This window comes from Orbicella franksi, chromosome 2 (genome assembly GCF_964199315.1).
Source record: "Orbicella franksi chromosome 2, jaOrbFran1.1, whole genome shotgun sequence".
Classification (NCBI taxonomy): Eukaryota; Metazoa; Cnidaria; class Anthozoa; order Scleractinia; family Merulinidae; genus Orbicella; species Orbicella franksi.
This window is the reverse complement of record NC_138146.1, coordinates 14,056,155-14,076,984: the sequence shown is the minus strand read 5'-3', so window position 1 is coordinate 14,076,984 and position 20,830 is coordinate 14,056,155. Positions and strand designations below refer to the sequence as shown.

The following is a 20,830-nucleotide window of genomic DNA, read 5'->3' as shown; positions in this document are numbered from 1 at the left end:
TTGGTGTTGTTATTTATTCATTGTACTCTAACAGAATAAATACGTTAGTTATAGAAATAAATCATTGGCAATTTGTTCAATTTTAGCAGAGTAAAGATTCATCATCTAAGGAGGATTTCGAGCTACTTCAGCAGAAGATAGAACAATTAAAACAGGCAGAGAAGGTGATAGAGCTACACTGATCTTTTTAATTTATTAGCATTATTTTTTTTTACCCTTCACAGAAATCTGCTTCGCTTTCTTCTCGCGCTATTGAAAATAGGGAGTGAAAGCGAATGTACAGTCGGCAATTGATAATATTTTTGATCGAGGTTTAGCAAAATATCGTGATTTATCAGTTGCGAGCAGATCGATTATTTGCCGACGCCGAAGGCTGAGGCAAGTAAATGATCTGCGAGACACTGACAAATAACGATATTTTGCAATAACCGAGTTCAATAACTGTTTTATTCGATCACCAAGTTTGTTTTCATATTTTAAATCACTCTCTGACAGCTCAGGGAGGCGATCTGCCACTGTTCACACAAGAGCTTGGTTATTATTACGCATGAGCAGAATATTATTTGCAGCAAAACACATTTAGACGGTACTACGCATGAGCAGACCATTACTTGTAGGCACTTATTTGCGGGTCACGTGGTGGGCTCTCGGCCAATGAAAAGGAAGAAAAATTATCCAATGGTAATTGATCTTATCTCACATTGACGTGTCAATCTTTTCTCAGAAAATTGGTGCGCTGAATGAGTCCAATGCGGCTTTGAAAGAAAGAATAGATCTCCTTCAGAAGGAAAAGGTACGTTGTGTAGTTTGCGTGGAAATACTTGAGAGGGCCCCCTGAAATGTAGGGTGATACATGTACATTAGTCGGTAAAAGAGCATTGCATGAATGTATTGAAAAAGTCTCTGTAGGAAAAAATAAATGCGCGACAAATCATGCAACTTTAGACGCGTGTCGGACGCACAAAGCGTGCCCCTGCCCCCCCCCCCAATCTGGGAAGAAGGATGTCTGACATCTGAGTGCTACCTCAATGCGCCCTCTTGCAGGGGGGGTGGGGGGGGGCGAGTACCCTTGTAGTGATGCTGTCGTCAAGATTGTTTTCTGTGTAATGAGTACTCTTAGTGATTGTGAAGATCTGTTTGTTTGTTACTCTTGTCCATCTTTGCATATTAGGAAAACTCGAGAGACAATTCATCAGAGATGGATACCACTGAACAACTTGGAAAGGTGGGTTCGACTCAGTGCTATGTAAACAAAATTTAAAAGATGACCTTTCTGTACAGCTTCCCATATAGAGAGATTCCTGCCCCGTGACGCTATAGAAAGTGGGCATAAACTTAGAATAGTTCTGGATGTGGCTGCTTTTGTAGGATTCGTGAAGAGTATTGACAGCACCCACGCGCATGCAAATAAATCAACCAATAGATCTGTAATTGTTCAAAATAAACTAAGCTTGTCTTACTGACACCTTCAACATAAACTTGACAATGAGATCTTTTAGTTACATAAGCGTGATGCTGGTTTTCTAGCTGCGATGTAATTGCCAACTGTTTTCTGTCGATGTTTAAACAGAATGGCCATTTTACCACACTAAACCCGATAACATCTTCGATTTTATAACAAAAGATAAACAGATAAGCTATAACAAATAAATAACCTTAGCGTATAGTGTATAAAACAAAAACAATAGACAAAACCTTAAACCAAGGACTAATAACTGTGTGCAGGTTCGGTTGCTGTTAGTGCAGGACTTTGGTCTAACAGCATCAGAAGTCGAAAGTGTGCTGGGGTCATGTGACCTTGAGAGTCTTGTGTCGTCATCAGGCATGGCTACGCCTCGAGCTGAGTTGAGCAATCTGGGTCATTATTTTGAACAGGTAATGTTAAGAAGTCGCGACACAGTGGTATTCAAGAATCACTTAAAAGTAAAAGTTAACAGATGAATTTAACCTGGTCTAAGCATAAATGAAAACAATTTATAGGGCGGTTTTCGGCGGTTTTCAATTGAGTGTCGTAAAACCGAAACCAATGTTATCACTCTAGCCAACCACAAAGGACACAGGCAATACAATGAACCAATCAAAGCTCGAAGTAATTACACGTAACTGATGCAAAGCGCGGGAAAACGAGTGCGAGTGAGTTGCGATTGGTTTTGGTTTTGCTTCTGATTGGATGAAAAAGTGGCGTGAGTTTTTTAAGCCAATCGTGTAGCGTAGTTGATGCAAACCAAGTACTTTTCGAGACTCAAAAGAAAACAGGTCTAAATACTGAAGGAATTATAAAAATCTAATAGTCAACCTTAAGAAATTCAGTTACAGAGATTTCCGGACATTGTTATTTCTCATTTAAGTTGAAATAGCGCTAAATTCAATACCTAACTTGAAGAGCTTTACTTCTCGACTGCTTAGCAATAAATCCTAACAACAAAAATACCTTCTTTAAAAGGCTGACAGGGGAGTACACGCAGAGGCAGGTGATGTCCCCCCGTCTATGGCCGATCCGATACGCCGTCTGCCAAACATTTCTGGCGGAGTCAGTCAGGAGATTCAAACCAATTTGGATTCTGTCACAGCTTTGGAGCTGATTGGGGACGGATCTATACCAGAGCACATTGCCAAAGTAACTCAAGATTTTCTCCTGCCAATATGGCCCTGTGTGGATATCCGAATCTCTTATAAACTCCTTAAACTAAACTTTGTAAAATTAAACTACATCACATAAACTTAAAATGATAATAATTAACATGCAACGTGTCGCAAGCAAGGAAAATAACTTAACTGAGGGAGAGTGATTTTTCCTGTGTCTTACATGTAGTAACGATTGGTTTGCTGAAAACACTGATACATTATTTGTAACAATGTAAATATAGAATGTTTTGATTGGATTAAATTAAATTTTCCCGGTTATTGTTATTTTCAGGAACTCGAAAAGCTTAAGCAAGAAAACAAGGAACTTTACGAAGAACTCATGGAGTTAAGAAGACAAATTCAGGTAAGAATCCCTCACACAACAAGATCGAAAACTGTAAACTATTTCGCAGCATGCATCACGCCATTTAATGTCATTTGCACCACTTTGAGAAATGACTTTCATTTCGAAGACACGAAAGTAATACTTTACTAGTGTAGGTTAACAGATGGAAGAATTGCGATTCAAGAACTTGAAACATTCAGGTTGAATTTTTCAAGTTGCAACCCCCTCTGTGTTTTAGGTCATTTAGCATTTGTGATGGTGCATGTAGCGAAAATGGTTCCTTAGTACTCTTTTAGCTCTTAGAATATTTGCTCTCGCATCTAGTCATACACATCTTGCTTTATTTAGCCTAAGTATTAAGTTACAAAAATAGCTGACACATTGTCGAGTTTTTCTGAAAGGGTTATGTTTTTTTGTCAGTTGGTGCGTTCAAAGGTATTATGTGTGCTGTCTATTGGGCTCTCTAAGTCTAACGGTCTAATGCAAGTAATGTTTGTTCTGGGAAGTGATGTGGTTAACGAATTGTCCCTCCTTTAAAATGTTGTCCAGTTTCAGCTGTTTCCTCATATTTGTCGTATGTAAATCACTATTTCGATAATCAGTGCGTTATTTCTTTTGTATCGTGAAGTAGTTTCATTTAATTCAACATACAGTTTCGTGTTGACTGAAGTCGTCTCATTTATTGTGTTCTGAATATCAAAGAACGTACATCAGCGCGGAAAATTATCTTCTTTTGTTATTTGAAAACGTGTATAATAGCCCTCAGCGTGATTGAAATGTGCTTTGTTGACTGTTTCTCAGAAAACATTGAATAAATTTTGATCACGCATAAATTAGCTCTTGATTGATTATGCTAATGAGTCGACTACCAAGCTAGTGATGCTAGCGACCAAACACTTCCACATTTTTGCTCTCAAAATCTACCTCTGACGGGAAATACAAGGTTCGTAATTCTTTGTACTTTTAGTCTTTGTCCTTTCGTTGCCTCGAAATTGTATTATTTATGGCTTAGAGTTCGTGGCATCGCAAAGTCAAGCCATTAACACTTCTTCAGCTTGCTAAATACTACTCTTGCGACCTATTTACGTTTGAATGTAACGTGAAGCGTCTCTTTAGTTTTCTGACATGTAAAGTTATCTAATGGCTGACAGGTCTTCATTCGTATTTTAAAGCCTTTCTTAAGTACCAGCGATAAGATCCTTTAACGTTCAGTAGCTTCGATGTAGCGAAGTTTAAGTTCCGCTTATCGCTGGTAAACACTGTTCAAAGGTATATCTGAACACGGGAGCGAAGCAAAATTTGGTTTGATTTTGCTTGTCTTCTGGAATACGTTGTATTCCATTAGGGAGCCACTTAGATACTTTCTACTTGTTCAGAGCTTTGGTGCTTCGAGTTTAAGGCCTAAAATAGTGGTCTATCTCTTATGTTACATGCGCAAAATATTTCTTACATTAGTCATTTAATGACCATAAAATGTGTTGAAAACTACAGTTAGTCATGTGCCTTGCTGAATCTTCAGAAGAAGAAGAAGTCAAGTTATTTCTGTTATGTTATCTGCAACATCACCAAAACTATTGATGTGTGTTTTAATCCATTAAGTAAGCGATCTTCGACAAACATCTCATTTGCTTTATATTGGTGGTTTCCTGAACGAATATGTTAAAATATGGAAATTTAAAAAAATAACGCTGGTCGAATATTCCGCAAACACATCGAGATCATGTGCTTGCTTCATATTCCAAGTCAGGAAAAGTCCGCTCGCCGCGGTGCGGTCACTGTGCAAAACATGTATCTCTTTCTCTTTCTTTTCTTATTGAGTTCACTTTGTACTTTTAAAATAAAAGGCCGTATGTTTATTTCACGCTATATAAGTTTTGGTAGTCGTCGGCGCAGTCAAGCATTGTAAAACAAACTGTTTCTTACGTAAAATGTTTGACCTTTTACACCAAAGGGTGTGCAAAATACAATAAAGGTTAACTTAGTTGAATTTTTCTCTGGTTTTAGCAGATCTTGTTAACGTCATGGTATAGATTTCGCAGAGGAAAGGCTACGATTTCAGATGTTTGTAAAGCTTAGAGAGGTTTCGATGGGAATTATATTTCGAAAAAGGAAGCTAAAACTAAAACAGGTTTGCTTCGTTGAAGCTAAATCTTAATCTGACTGTGTTTCTCAATTTTTTTTTTTTGTGGATGCTTCCCAGTTTGTCATACCGTGTAACATAAATAAATATTTTCCTTTATAATTGCCATCTGCGAGCGAAATTTTACAGCGTTAAAATGTGCTACTAGGCAAGTTGAAAGATGCGTTTTACACGCTTCAACTCGCCATGACTCCTGTCTGGTTTTCCTGTCTGATTTTTTATGTGGTTTTGAAAACGTGGACTCGTCCGCAATTTTTCAGAGGAAAACAAGTGTCAAAGATGGGTTGTTGCACTTGCAATTTACTCGACACCTTCATGTGCAATATATTTTTCTGTTGTCGTATTAGTATTGTGTTTAATAATTGATGTCATACACTAGCCGATTTTTAATGCCGATTCTTAACGCAACATTGTTTAACTAACTAAGCCCCTGATATTGGCTACGTTAAAAATCGATATCGTGTAACATGGCACACGGGGCAACTTTAAACGCAAAAATTGGTTGCTGCAACATGTTGTTAAAAATCGTCTCTTAAGGTGCCGTTGTCGTAGATCTGTCGGATAACACGAACTCGTGTTAGCAGAGAGAAGTCGTTATACGACACCAATTTCTCCTAATGGGAAAATTTCAAATGTATTTCAAGCTGTAAGTAGTATTTCTCTGCTCATCTAGGAGGTGAAATGATTAAATCTGTTTAATTTGATTCACTCCAATCACAGGGAAGAGAGATCGCTCAGCGGTTAAACGAGGCAACTCAGACCGAGCATGCTCAGTTCCCTCAAGACCTAACATCTTTCTCTCGTGACGTCATCAGCCCAGTCTCATGCTCCGTCGAGGAGACCATTACACCTCAAGTCCGTTCAACAGTTGCTACGGAAATCCGTTACCTTGGAGACAGGCGTTTGGAGTTGGAGCTATCACCTCGAGTTCCTCATATTCCGGTTAGAAGTTCGGATTTCGAGGGGAAGGATGATCTCATGGACTATGCAGGGATAGTTAGTGATTCTGGAGTTAAAAACAGGATGCCTTCTCATCACGATAATACTCGTGATTCAGATGAGCTAATTTCTGAACCAGAACTCATGTCCTCGCGACGGAATTTAGACTCGTACATGGATGATATCGACCAACGTATTCAAGATCTTCGCCATCTTGATCACGCAGACAGACCTCGAACGGACACGAGTGATCTTGTAGTTTTTGATTCGGATGACGACGATGGAGATCTTCCTCCCCTCCCTGAATCTTCACCACCACCCCTCCCATCTGAACCACCACCAGATTTCCCAGACTCCTCGCCAGCCCTCCTAGACCAAAGTCTCGAAGTTTTGTTAAGGGGTGAGTCTTCACCACCCAGAGATGCTGCCACCCTACGGGCGTCATCTCGCCAGCGCTTTCGCTCGGACAGCAAACCCTCTTCTGGACCGTCGCTGCCTACCTCTCGTGTAGAATCGCCTATCACGGTGGAGGAACCCACGTTGGTGATGGAATCGGAACCGAGCGAGCTAGGTGGAATCTATCCGAATGAGGAGCCCACACCTTCGTCCGTCATAAGCCCCACTGGTTTTGGATCCACTAAGCCTGCTGATTCAACAGCCAAGGTTCCTCCTCAAGTACCTCCCAAACCCAAAAAGATACTATTGCAGAAACGTCAGCCAGGACCACTGAGCCAACCAATGGTCTCGTATGTGGATTCAAACGTGCCAGCCCCGATGACGTCACAGTGGTCACGTGATGAAGAGGACGGAGTCATTCCGCCGCGAGGGATTGTTCTCAACCGGGCCACGTCGATTAACCGCGGAGAAATAGATGCACTGAACGAAAAGATTGGTTTCCTTGAAAGGCAACTGAAGGTAAGAGTTCAAGAGAACTTATATTCAGCGAAAAGAAGGTAGTCACATCTCAGGAATGGCCAATAGACTTATTTCGATATATTAAAATCCAGCCTAAAACAATAGACCTCAGTACGAGGCTCTGGGGAATAACTATAGAGTTTGTGGGGTTTATTCCCCAGAGCCTCGTGCTGAGGTCTATTGTGTTAGGCTGAATTTTAACATATCGATTCCCTGCAGGCGTGTCTAGTAGAGGGAATTGGCCATTGCATGGGCCCAATGCCACTATGAATTCGCATTCAGTAATGCTTGCAACTGGTGTTGTGTGCGGGAAAACTTGTTCAGGAGTTGAGAACCCAATTCACAGTTGCACGGTTGCACCTGATTGACTGAGAAAAAAAAATGTGATTGTTCTGATTGGTTAGATTCGAGTACACGAGTATGTTTAAACAATACAGAGTTTAGCAAAGGCGAAAGCAAAGAAGAGTCAGATCAGTGGGTTCGAGATGAAACTTAAATTAAAAGTCTCTTCGTGTACCGTAGGGGATTTTCCAAAGGCGGCAATTTCTTTGTGTGGGCAAAGTGGAAACTGGTCATTATACCGGACAGGTCCTTGAAACACCTCTAAAAAATAGAATTACAAATATGCCAATTTTTTGGAGTTAGTGAGCGTATTCGGCGAATTAGTTTCCTCGTTTTGAGCGGATCTTAATTTACTTGAAGGTGATTACAAAGCCGTGGGCCGTAGGTTGCGGTTGTTGGCTCGCCTAGTATATATTGATCTGAATTCTCCCTCAAAGTTTACAATCATTCCAAATTTAGTTGGATACCATTTTAAATTGATTCTGATCAATAATGTATGTGCTTCAACAGTGAATAGTTGATAGGACCTAACAGAATAAAGCGAAAAAACGAGTGAAAGGAAACTAATGAACTGCAGTATCCTTGCCAGCCAAAGTGCTAAGCTGTGTTGAGTTAGATGTCGAAGAAACCGTCAGTTTGCAACAAGATTCGGTTTAAGAACATCGATTTTAAAAAAAGCTTGGCGTTTGCTTTAAAGTTACTTAAAACGAAGGAATTTTCATCTTTGCAATGTTGAAACATGGTTAAGAGAATAGCACCGTTCGATAACTCCTCTGTGAAAAACGAATTTGAAGTATTAGTGAGGTAAAGAAATTCAAAGAAAGCCTTATGGAACTGTGCGGGCAAAGCTTGCTCGAAAGCAGACTACATTCGCCAGTTGAAATCGATTACAGCCTAAAGCTATTAGTTCTACCAGTGTCAAATCCAGCGATTGCACCCGAGACTTCGAATTCAAATAACAGAACGACAATGATATCCGTTCAAAACAACTTGAAAGAATCGGACGTTTTCAGCAAACTTGCGTTGGAATTTGAAGCTGGCAATGCTTTGCACATATGGAATGAATTTGGTCAAGTTAACATTGATCCTTCGCTTGCGATGAACTCTCTGTCAGGTCTAAATACCTATCAGTCTCTAGAAGATAAAGATGAATTCCTTGGCGCTAATGAAGATGCTAGTGATTCTGTAGAAGACAGCAATGGTTTTGGTTTGAGTTTTGTGGAATATCGACACGTATCACCCGGTTTTTCGCCAGAAAACCGCGAAGTAAAATAGCCAGTGTGCAAGAAATATCCTGAATGTCCCATTTGTACAATAGACATCGAGCAACCGGTCACCCAGTGATTGAGCGACAAAGTAATCATACATTTCCCTCAGCATTCTATGACGAATTACTATAATTTAGTTCTTTAGTGAGATGTGATTGCTCGTCAAAACAAATATCCAGTCTAAGATGATGACTACAACTACCATGATTTCCTGCAGGCGCATCTCATAGAGTGAATTGGCCTTTATACAATTTACATTTTAATGCATTTCTCCGGTTTGCAAGTTTTGTCCAAATAGCTACTGGCAATGCCTTTCTCTGTAATATAACAAAGTATATATGCGGATCAAGTATTTATTTGATAGGCTTCTTTCTAACAGAAAATGCTACTAAACAATATTCAATCTGTGTTTTTGTGCAATGCTTTTCCTATTAATGTAATTAATGGTGTGTAATTATTGTTTTGCAGAGTAAAGAAAATCTCATTCGCACTATGAAGGTAAGGTTTTATCTTTTGAAACTAGACTTCATCATTACCACTTACCAGTGCTGTTGATAGGGACCTGGGATGATTATTTACATAATACGTTTAATACATTCATGGATGTGAAACACGTACATTTCTTTTACCTTACTTTTACTGATGCACCATTGTGCAAATGAATTTGAACCGCCGCCTGGTCAGTTCAGTTGGTAGAGCGCCAGTCTGCTGTGCGGGAGGTCGAGGGTTCGAGCTCCAGATTGGACCAACACTAAGGGTCTTAAAATAACTGAGGAGAATGTGCTGCCTTTGTAATTCCATCTGCAAACGGTTGGATGTTCAAGTCTTCTCGGATAGGGACCATAAATCGTAGGCCTCGTCTCCTACATCTTCAGTGTTACATGGTTAGCAGGAGACGTTAAAGAATGCACGCACTTATCGCAAAGTGTAGGGCACGTAGCTGTCGGTATTGTGGTCTGGACTTGTCTTACGGGTTGGTGCTTCATATAGAGTTAACCTCGTTGCACCTTTCCCCCTTGGACAGAATTGTCCAAGAAAATATTGCCATACTATGCTATGCTTCATAAAATGTGCTATTTGAAAAATGTACATGTAGTAGTACTTTATCTCCTAAATTCTTTTACTTTTTTTACAGACTGACGCAACTGAGCTTGAGACGCAATCTTTGGTAAGTACAGCTTTGACCCTCTCATTCTAACATAGCCTTGTCTGAAAAATTCTGAGTAAAGGATAAACAGTTGTCACTTTAGCGTTTTCGCTTTGTTGTGTGTCTGTAAACCCGCCATAATGTCTTTAGACCTTTATTGCTTACAAGTCGTTCATGTCTTCTTTTTTCTGTGCTTTACTTCTTCAGCTTGAACGAAAAGATCGTGAAATGAAAATTCTGGTAAGCGGAAACAGTTTCTCCAGACAATTCTCTTGTTTTCCTTCAAGATATATATTTTTGTATAATTTGCTATCTTTAAGATGCTTACATGGAGTAATTTCATTTATACGAGTATGTTTCATTACAACGTTGTTCACCGTTGTGCCTCTCAACTGAATGCCAATAGTGATAATCCCTGGCTGATTGTTTTCTACGTTCTTGTCACCTGTCCGCTTCATAGGGCATTGATAATGTAGAGAGAAACGAAATCTTCACATTCTTGTAGCTTAACGATAAAATGTGATATTTCCTTTTTTGTCTTTTTTCGATTAAGGACGAAGATGTAGCGTTCTTAAAACAAGAGGTAAACAGTAATTCTGTGCCAGATGGTATTAAACATGAATGTTTCTGTGCTTGCATTTGTCGCATTGTAAATAATTTATCTGGTACTTAAACAGTTTTGGTTGGACAGTATTATTAATCATTTATTATTTTTAACAGAATCAAAAGAAAGAAAGAGAGTTGCTAACGAAGGTAACAGAAAAAAAATACACCAGTTAAACTCACGTTTTGTTTTTCTTCTTTCCGAAATGTTAAGGGGATTGGCTGAGTTTTATATGTTTGTTAGTTAAAGTTCTTTTTCTATTTTCTGTGAAATATGTTAAACGGTCTTGACGCTTTCTATTTTATTTTTTGTTATTGATTTCGTAGATTGGGGAAATGAATAAAAAGAATCACGAGGTATGTGATGTTTCTTGACGTAGTAAGTGATTGTTTCATTTTGCTTTGAGTCTCGTTACAGTGTTTCCTCAAAGAACACTATGAAACCCTGACTAAACTTATTACTTGCCTTGTCTGTCCTGAGAGAATAGGCCACGTTCGATGTATCAATATTCTAACATGGCTCCGAAGCTTTCAGGACAAACTTCTATGTTTGGTGGTGTTTTCTTTGTATCCAAGTCTCTTTTGGGAATTGAAAGACAAAGGAAATTTTAAAAAATTTGCAATTTTGACGCGAAAGCCTCGGATCGATGTTAGAATATTGATGTATCGAACGTGGTCTATTAACTGAGTGGAGTGAGTAAAGTCTTCTTTTGCGATAGTTACTTGATTCGTCTTATATATATATATATATATATATATATATATATATATATATATATATATATATATATATATATATATATATTTTTTTTTTTTTTTTTTTTTTTTTTTTTTTTTGCAAGATTGAAAAGTGGAAATCGGAAGCCAACAACTCGGAAAGACAGAGACAAAGAATGGAAGCGGCCTACATGAATCTACAGGTAACGAGAACAACGAAAATGGCAAGATTCAATCCCAGTCCCTAATTGGGGAAAGGAAATAATAAACGAATTGTACCTTGGGAACAATCAACTTCAGGCCATCCTAAGATCCCCTTCGGCTAACCAAAATTTTCCATAATTCCAAACTCGTTTCCAGGGTGCTTCTCCTTTGAACGTGTAAAGTTGTCATCTAGATGTGAAACTTGGAACTTGACGTAATTTTTCGGTACAATGCCAGGGTTAGGTGAAAACAATCCATAAATTTATCTATTTTCCCCTTTCTTTATTTTTAGAACCAACTAAAGAACCTGCAAGGCGCCGAGCTTAAACTGGCCGAGTTACAAACCAAATACAGTGGAATGGAAAAACAAAACTTTGAGCTGAGTGAAAAGGTATATTGAAAAGCTACTTTTACAAAGCTACAATTTTCTCTTTGCGTTAAGTTGTTTTGCTGTAATCGTTTTTGGTTGATTAAAGATTTTGTTATTAGTTGCTGACTAAATTCCTTCCATAAGCAGGAAACTAAAAGAGTAAAATTTAACTTTTGAAAATGATTTTTGTTCTAGGTGAAGAAGTTGGAAAGAACAGAAAGGGAATTTCAGAAGCTAGAGCACAACATTCAACTATTGCAGGTATTAAAACTTATTTGGGTAGAACGGAAAGACGTAAACCCACAAGTATTTTTGTCACGTTTTTTGAACCATATTTATCTCACAACGAATGATACTTTGAACCAGAAATTAAAATTTACTTATGACTTCGTTTTGAAGGCTCAAGTACAAGAAATGGACATTGTAGAGCAAGATCGAAACACCTTGATGGAAAAAATGAGGACCGTAGAAAACCAAAGAGATGATTTGTTGAGGAAAGGCCGGGTGGTGGAATCCGAGAGGAACGACTTCCTACGGAGCAACAAATTGATGGAGATGCAAAGAGATGACTTGGAGAACAGATGCGCTATCTTACAAAAGACAAATACCACCTTGAATTCCAGGGTAAGGCGTCGAACCATTTGTGGTGTACAATAGTTTGCTGGTACGCATAAACTACAAATTCAGAACTATAGCTGACATGATTTGATTTCAATTTGAGTTAAGAAATAGAAAACATTCACGTATTTCTGTCATGCTGTTGAAACGCAAGTGGAAGTGTGCAAGAACGAAAAATGTTTCGCTTAAAATTTCAAGAGTATTTCTAGATGATTCGATAGAAAACAGAGCAAATGTTTGCAATTCTTTCAAAGGACTGGCTTGTATCTGTGGTCCCCAGGGGACTTCTTTTAGAGGACACTGCGAGAAAAAGAATGCGAATTAAGGCCCCCTCCACACTACTCCAGATAAATTTGAAAAAGGTGGTTTCACCCTGGAAAAGCATCGGATGTTTTAGGCCACACTAGGCCGGAGAAATTTAAAAACGCAACAATCACCAGTCATTTTGGATTTGTGTTTGATAAACACTCGGGCCGGGAAATCGCATGATTGTCGTGACGTCATCGTTTTCAAAAAGCTCTGTTTTCAATATGTTTTCCGTCCACGCGAAAACGAAAAGCCAGCGTTTTCAAATTCCTCCGGCTTGAAGAGCGTTTTCAAAAAGCTCCGTTTTCGTGACGGATTAGTGTGGACGGTAGGCCTAACTGTAGAAATAAAGCTGTGTTTTCAAATTCCTTCTGCGTAGTGTAGACCGGGCCTTACTCGTTTATTTTGATAATCAAAATGTAAATTCTATTGTGCGCGCCATCGGACGGACGGTTACCTTAACAGCCTGTGTAAGTTCTGCGTTTCTATCGAGTCACAGAAGTACAGCTTTTCTAGTGCGTGCTTCCTTGCAGAGTGTTTTCTGAGTGTAATCATTGTCCTCTTAGTTGGCTGAAATAGAACGGGACTTGAAAGTTGCTCAGACAAAGATGCACGACAGCCAACATGAACGAAACTTCCTTCAAGTGCAACTCGACAAGATGGAAGCAGAGAGGAATGAGATGCAGAAGCGACTTGCTATAACAACACAAGAACGAAACTCACTAGAGAACCAAGTGGCCGAATTACAGGAGCTTAATAGGTAGGGGCTCGCACCGATATTAAAATATAGGTCTACAACCATGGACAAAAGTCTTGGGATTAATTTGAACTTTTGGCGCTTTTGCACACACGCCAGACGCGAATACAACTTCACCTGCCTAACCTCTCCCCCACCCCACATAAAATGTTAAAACCTAGTTACTACAATTTCTTCAGTTTTGTATTAGGTGGGGAAGGGAGAACAGCAACGCGTTTTTAAGTGGATAGCAGTGCTTTTCTCGACTCTAGCTTCAGTTGTAAGACACAGATAATTCGTTGCATAACATCTGTGTCCCAAGGACGTTTTTCCACGATTGTAGCTTTTTGTAAGGCAAATGAGATGCCTTTCACTTAAGAATATTTGCCCCTTATCAATCATGCTTCAACTCTCTGACGTACACTCGATAAGAAAAGTTCAGAACCGACTCAGTTCTGGAAAAAATTAACTTTAGTACCAACACGGCAAGTTTGACAAGAATTTGTTACAACTAGTAATATCCAATACCGTCAGATCAATGGGTAATGTTATAAGAAAAACCACCGTAAAAATCACTGCTAAATATAATGTTCATTTTCTACTCAGGGATCACGTTAAACTTGAAGATGGATTCCATTCTTTAAGAATTAAGGTAGGAGTGTCTACAAGTAACATAACGCAGGACACTTGGTTTGTTATTATTTCTGGAGACGGGTAACACCTTTTTGAGAGTTTCACGCAGCACCAAAGGGCAAATAAGGAGACATGCGCAGGTTAAAAAATATCAGCGGCGTCTGCTAGCGAAGTAAAGTGGATTGTTAGTCGTCCGAGTTGAGGGAACACGCAAGCTATATCTATTCCTTCATTACATTTATTCTTTACCCACAGCTTGCGGAATCCACGCGACAAAAAGATGATGCAGAGATGCAAATACCAACTCTAAAGGTAACTAGTGTGTCCACCTCTGTCTATCTGTCTGTCTGTCTGTCTGCCTGCCTGCCTGCCTGCCTGCCTTCCTGACGTCCTGGTCGATAGACCGACCGACAGACTGGCACATGGACGGACGCACGGGCTGACTGACTGACTGACTGACTGACTGACTGACGCGTGACGAACGGACGGACAGACGGACACAGTGACGGACTGACATCCTGACAGACAGTTAGCTTACAGATACAGACATGCAGATAGTGACTAGTCTGTCTGTCTGTCTGTCTGTCTGTCTGCTTTGTTGGTTTTAACCATGAATTAACCATTTGAAATGCCCTTACCTTCCTTTCCTTGTTTATTTCAGGCCAAGATATCGTTGCTCAAAAGAGCGTGCAAAGAGAAGGGCGAACTAGTGGATAAACTGAGCGAGGAAATCCGAGAATTACGTCATTCCATCGCAACGTCGGCTCTCGACGACATGTCTAAGATCCGAAGCTACGGATACTCGCCGGAGAACTTCGTAAAATTGTCGGCTCAGAGAGAGCAAGAGCGAAAGATAGCAAAACGAGAACCTGAGGTTGGTGAAATATGACAATAGACCATTTTTGTATTATTGGAAGTGAACTGGAACTAGCTTGCAACTGAGGCTTAGAGGGGGAGTCTTTTCAAATGCAAATGACATAAATCTCTTTTTAATGATACTCCCTCACATGAGCCTCCATTGCAAGCTAGTTCCAGTCCACTACCGAAAATACGAATCTGGTCTACTCGATGTGTTGATTTGCCTTGGTAGTAACGTTTCACGCTTAGCATGAATTTGACTGGCCAGGGCAAGTTGCAAGAGTTTTTAACCACTCTTGGAGCTTAACAAATGCAAAACCAAGTAACATTTGTTTACTTTCGACCTGTGTCCTGATCCATAGGTTTAGCTGTCAGTTTTCCTGGATGGAATTAACTTGTTTGCCGCTGATTTTTCTTACTTTAGGACTTGGTGGAAGAAAGATTACAAAGCAGGCTAGAAAAACAATCTCCAAGTCGTTCACCCAAAGTAAGTTGCAATGGAATTCAGTTATTTACTGGTAAGCTGCGAATAGTTTTCTTACAGTTTTTCCTCTCGCTTTAAAGACGTTTGAACCTTCACCTCCGGGGACGAAAAAGGCCAAGCGCTTTGTGGCGTTGTTTGATTACGACCCTTACAAGTCGCCTGCCTGTGAGCACCCCGAACTAGAGCTCAAACTCAAGGAAGGTGACTTCCTTACAGTGTTCGGCGACATGGACATCAATGGTTACTTTGAAGCGGACGCGAATGGCGCACGAGGCCTGGTACCTAGTCTGTATGTAGAGGAGGTAGAGGACGATAATGACTCGGAGCTTGCTCTCGAGGAGCATTTATCAAGGTCACGTAGAGACCCATTGAAAGATGTTCTTACTGTTTCGGACCCACTGAAAGATGTTCCTTCGCACATGGACAATGAGCTTCAGGTGAGATAATAACACAGATGGTTTAAACGGACTTGTTTGAAGATAAGACAGTTTACTTTATTTGTATTGATCTTTGAGGTCACACTGTTTTAAACTTGGGTTGAGCGCTATTTACAGAGTTGTAATTACTTTTTGAGGTAAAAATTTTCTAAGAAGAAAACAAACTTGTAAACAAGTTATTCTAGAAGTCAGTTACATTTAGTTCCCTACTACAAATCTGACATGCGCTGAAATCAATCCGTAAACACACTACGTTGACATTCTGAAAACAGCCTGAGACTGAGGAAGCGGGGCTGCTGACTAGAAAGGAAAAATATAAAACGTCAAACTTATCCTCCCTTCCCTCTGCTTCCTCCTTTACTTCCCACACCGCCATCACTGATCTGCCTTGAAATTTGATTTTTTAATTTAGTTCTTGCTTCCATTTTCCCTTTTTCTACTTTGCTACCTTTTGGTAGAGATTTCATTACATCTTCATTGTACTTTGCTTCATCCCATGTTTGAGTGAGGTCAACTGCTGCAATGTTTTTTTCAGTTGTTTTAAACAGGAGCGTATCTTAGCTCGCTTGCCACGTCCCAACTAAGTTTTCTTTGATCATCTTTCTCTGGTTCCGCACGAAAAATTCCTTTTAATTTTAACTGTTGTTTCTCTCTTAAATACTGAATATATGGTAATTCAAATTTCGTCATTCTTTCACATTTCACTTTTGTTTCTCCCGACAAGTTCTGCTTTAAATGTGATACTTTCACATATTTATGTGGGAAATATAATTGATAACTTGTAACATTGGTGAAACACAAATGTGTCATTTCCGTTTTCTTGTGTCGAAAAGTTGCAAGATCACTGTAAAAGTCTTCTCCTTCCATTTGTATTTTGCGCCAAAATGTTTGGTTAAAGTGCTGGTACAGGAATACGTCAGCTTTGTTCCATCTTTTGATATTCTCTCTGATGTCTTCGCTCAAGTGCACGGCTCTTTCTTTGTCAATTCGTTCATTAGCTTTAATGTACAGGATATCGTCAAATTCCCAGCAAAACAAGCGCTTCACAAGCACAACAGACTCGTCAAAGTAATCAGAAATCATCACTAAATCAAATTCTTTCTCCAGAAACGCGATATACTCCTTGATAGCAGTGACATTCTGGTAAAACCTGTAGTCCAAACCCAGGTCAAACGACATAGGATTGCGGGCTAAACACGACGATGGAAGTTTAAACATATGTTTGAATTCTATGCACCATCCTGAAGGAAATGAGAGGACGTGAGATATTCGACCTTCCTGGGTAGACGTCACAACAGCCGCTGGACCCATTCTCCTCAAACTCGGTCGTGAAACAAAATGGCGGTGTTTTGGGGCTATTTTCGAGATTTCGTCGGGGCACAGAAAATCGAGGATTTAACCGAATCCAAAAATTTTTTCGCAGAAGTATTTCAAAGAACATTTAGATTCATTTTAGCGAAAAAAAAATTTTGGGGTTAGGTGCACTTTAAGAAATCACTTCAAAGACTCTGTCGGGTCTTGACCGAAACCATAAACTTTTCCAAATCCTACGTAGTTAAAGAGCGACTGGAACTGCTCAACAGGGTTTCGAATGGTAGTGATGTACTTACTGGTTTCTCTCGGGAAAAGATAATTCATTGGTTCTTTATTGTACCTCGTGTGCGCGCACAGAAAATTCGGTCGGGTGCCATCAAAAGGCAGGGCGTGCGAGAGGTGGAAACGTTCAGGCCAACCTATATTGGGATGTCTACCAAGAACAAATGATAGGTTACGAAAGTCGCCATAACGGAAAAAAATGTTAGCTAAAGTACTTGAGGCGGTTTTGTGTGTCCTAAGGTAGAGCACATGTTGTATTGGAGTGCACTGACGCTGAAACGTTTCTAGTCTTTCATTCGATCCACTTGTAGTTCTTTCAGCTCCGGCTTTTGTCCTGTAGAAACAAAATTATATTGTTCCAAAACGTTTGATCCCGTAACACTATCAAATCCATATTAAAATAATACGTCACGTGCACGTTTATGTTGTTGTTGTTGTTGTTGTTTTGATAAAAACATTTTAAATGTTCTTTATAACAGACTATAGAGCGGAAGAATACTCGGTTTCTTGCTGTTTGCTTTTGTTGTGGTGTATCAATTGTTCAATACATCTCAAATTGTAATAACGTTTTGACGCAAATTGCAATCAATTTTTTGACACATAATGTGATAACGCAAAATGTAATAACTCTTAAATTAATCTTTTTGTCGAAATGGGTTAGTTGAGTTCACTGACATCTGGTTCTTTGTAAATGTATACTATTGCTTTGTTGTATAAAAGCGTAGAAACGCACAATTTTTAAAAACAAAATAAACTTTCAATGAATCGCCACGGCCAACTCGTATTTTGTTCAGTCAAAACACTCGGCAAATTATCTAATAGAATGTTTTTTTCTTATAAACCAGAGAGGCGTTATCAAAGGAGAATCCAATAGATGAAAAATCGAATGAAAGTGATTCTGCAATCATCAGCCTGAGATTAGTTTTTTTACATGTTACGTGTTTTCCGTGAATTTTACCCTTATTCATGCGGTGTTCTCTCTTTGAGTTTTCATGCAAATTAAAACTACTGTCGAGGGCATCCTGAGGGTCTCTATTACTGTTAAGATTTCTTCGATGACTAAAGATATTTATGAAGGAGGAAGGAGGACTAGGTGATTAATTGAGAGGAAAATGTTTATAGATAAAAGTAGAAGTCTAAGAAGATTTCATCTAACCGAAGGGCCCTTGTGTAGGGATATCCGAGGCAGTGTTTTGTGGTAAGTATTTTTGTGCCAGATTTCAAAAATATTCTCTTCCACTTGATGAAAAGTTTAGATATTGCGGCTACTTCCGGAATCATCTCCCAATTGCAGTCAACAACATTGATATCTTACAGTGAATGAATGAACTTACTCTTTAGTATCACTCGTAATGCGACGCGATGTGCTCCAAGAGTTCAGAACTTCGATGTCAAAGCACACTATAAAAACAACAAATATGACGCACAAGCCTGATATAAATCGCAGTATTGTACTCCGGTGAATGAGCGAAGTCTCGACAACTGCCATCTATGAAGCAGCAGAGACGCCCAGCTAAAAGAACACAAAACCTCTTTCAGAGAAATGTTTGAGTTGGCGCAACCACTTTTTCTCCTGTGTACAATTGATGACACCTTTAACTTTTTCGGTGTCCATTTACGTAGTAACTTCCTTATCTTAAAAAAACTTATGTTGGAACAATGGCTTTTTCCATAGTTACAGACGGCGCGTGTTAGTTATGTTGCTAGGTCATTAAATTTTCAGACAAAAGTTATTTACCGAAATGGGATAACTATCCACCAATTTCACCGACACTGAAGTGAATACTTCGGCAAAATTTCCCCCGGTATAAGCCCACCATACATAATTATGCATACAGTTCTTTGTTCAACCATACAATAGCTGAACAATAAACTCCTTTGAAGACTTGGCGCTTTGAATGACTATGAAATGATTTTGAAATTTTAGTGTAATTTGTCATGAGGATTATTCAACTGAGAAACCATACTAATACATGTCTTTTTTTCGTTTGACAGTTGTACAGAGATGACAAGTCTAGTGGCCATTGTACACCGTCATCAGGCGCCTCTTCTGCAGGGTCTGAAGCACGTCAGTGCATGGTGGCCCTACACGATTACGATCCTTTCCATTCTGGGGCTTTTGGACGACCACCTCAAGATCAGCTGTCACTCAAGAAAGGTGACATTATGACAGCCTATGGAGACATGGATGTGAATGGGTTTTATCGCGTTGATATAAATGGTGAGTACGTCCTGTTTCCATCAGTGATCAAAACCTTATTTCTCCTTATAAAATTGATACAAAGTGAAGCATATACTTCTTAAGAATAACGTCACTAATCACTTAATTTTTGCTTAGCTATGAAATCGAATGTATATCAGCCAACTTTGGATTATTGTCGAGTTTCATGGACATATTCCTGTGGATAGTTGTGTTCAGTACTTCAGTTTGGTAAACTGCTTTCTCTGTCACTTTTCTGTAACACATTCTGTACTCCTTTTTTGAGAGGTTTACTAATACATTTAACTCGTTCTTTCAGGTCAAACAGGTTTTGTTCCTGGCCACTTGGTGGAGGAAGTTTCGTCATCGTCCTTCCTGCAACCTGTAAGTCCAGTCCACTTCTTTCTTAACCCTTTGAATACCAACTACGCATATATGCGTAATAAATGGTCGTGCTCTTTGTACCACTTGTGACGTCATCAATTTAAATGTCATCAGATATTCTTGATAAGTAGATAGTAGTGCTAGGCTAGCCCTTTCCGCACAATGGTCAGGTTTAGATATCGACGACATTCCGACGTCGCAAATCGAAAAACGTTATCAGTTTTGGTGCAAAAACGGTGGTAAAATGGTCCACAACGCCTATGATTGATCAAGGTCCATTTCTAGGCTTCGCCTGTAATTAACATCCAACTCTTCACTACAGCCAGAAAGAACATACAATGCAAAAGGTAGCCAGTGTAAAAGGGCCGAGAAAAACAGAAAGGAAAGGGCCAACAAACGAAATTGAGAACGGTTAATGGCAAAAAAAATTGGCTTACGCGCATGCCCGGAATTGAAGTTTTGCTCAATTTTGTACCTAATCCTCGAAAAATCTCTCCTTTTAGTAAAAAAAAGCTTTTTTAGCAAAACTTAGGCGTATTTAGTGTCATGGCAGCTAAAAAACCTGACTAAACGGTTAAAAACGGTATTTTTTGGCGAAAGTTTGGTATTCAAAGGGAAAGTCCAGGCAATTGAATTCTCCGCCTTACTGATTTTCTATTGTTGTTATCGTTTAATCAGACCAGCAGCCGAGCTCCAGAACAGATTTTAGGAATGCTGGACAACATTCAAGCACGTGGACAACTGAGAGGTGAGATGCTAGTGCCAGGTTTATTTGCAGCAGGTACGACTTTGCGCGCGAGCTGAACGCAAGACACGCTAACCTCGTTCCCAGGGCTTCAAGTTCTAAGGGATAAGCCCTGGGAACTGGACTGAAGACACGCGCCGATGGAGTAGGACACGCTCCTCAACTGTGATCTTTAAAACCAATCTGTCCAATAGATCAACCGAAGGGAAACTCTTGT

General features: G+C 39.5%; 2 protein-coding genes across 2 annotated transcripts in view; one reads left to right on the top strand and one right to left on the bottom strand.

Annotated features, from left to right (window-relative positions):
- Positions 1-20,830, top strand: part of LOC145478097 (uncharacterized) — a 59,379-nt gene that overhangs the window by 31,540 nt on the left and 7,009 nt on the right. Inside the window, exons 43-66 of the mRNA XM_081456006.1 lie at positions 87-164; positions 725-793; positions 1,172-1,225; positions 2,918-2,989; positions 5,832-6,965; positions 9,044-9,073; positions 9,711-9,743; positions 9,930-9,962; positions 10,276-10,305; positions 10,443-10,475; positions 10,653-10,682; positions 11,168-11,245; positions 11,539-11,637; positions 11,812-11,877; positions 12,016-12,240; positions 13,107-13,300; positions 13,883-13,928; positions 14,165-14,221; positions 14,571-14,783; positions 15,192-15,254; positions 15,332-15,688; positions 19,280-19,505; positions 19,804-19,868; positions 20,547-20,649. Coding sequence (XP_081312132.1) covers positions 87-164; positions 725-793; positions 1,172-1,225; positions 2,918-2,989; positions 5,832-6,965; positions 9,044-9,073; positions 9,711-9,743; positions 9,930-9,962; positions 10,276-10,305; positions 10,443-10,475; positions 10,653-10,682; positions 11,168-11,245; positions 11,539-11,637; positions 11,812-11,877; positions 12,016-12,240; positions 13,107-13,300; positions 13,883-13,928; positions 14,165-14,221; positions 14,571-14,783; positions 15,192-15,254; positions 15,332-15,688; positions 19,280-19,505; positions 19,804-19,868; positions 20,547-20,649 — 3,388 coding nt within the window. The remainder of the gene's footprint in view (positions 1-86; positions 165-724; positions 794-1,171; positions 1,226-2,917; positions 2,990-5,831; positions 6,966-9,043; positions 9,074-9,710; positions 9,744-9,929; positions 9,963-10,275; positions 10,306-10,442; positions 10,476-10,652; positions 10,683-11,167; positions 11,246-11,538; positions 11,638-11,811; positions 11,878-12,015; positions 12,241-13,106; positions 13,301-13,882; positions 13,929-14,164; positions 14,222-14,570; positions 14,784-15,191; positions 15,255-15,331; positions 15,689-19,279; positions 19,506-19,803; positions 19,869-20,546; positions 20,650-20,830) is intronic.
- LOC145480099 (galactosylceramide sulfotransferase-like) lies at positions 15,695-16,867 on the bottom strand. Its single transcript, XM_081458568.1, has one exon. It carries the CDS (start codon positions 16,865-16,867, stop codon positions 16,229-16,231), a length of 639 nt encoding a protein of 212 aa, XP_081314694.1. The 3' UTR covers positions 15,695-16,228.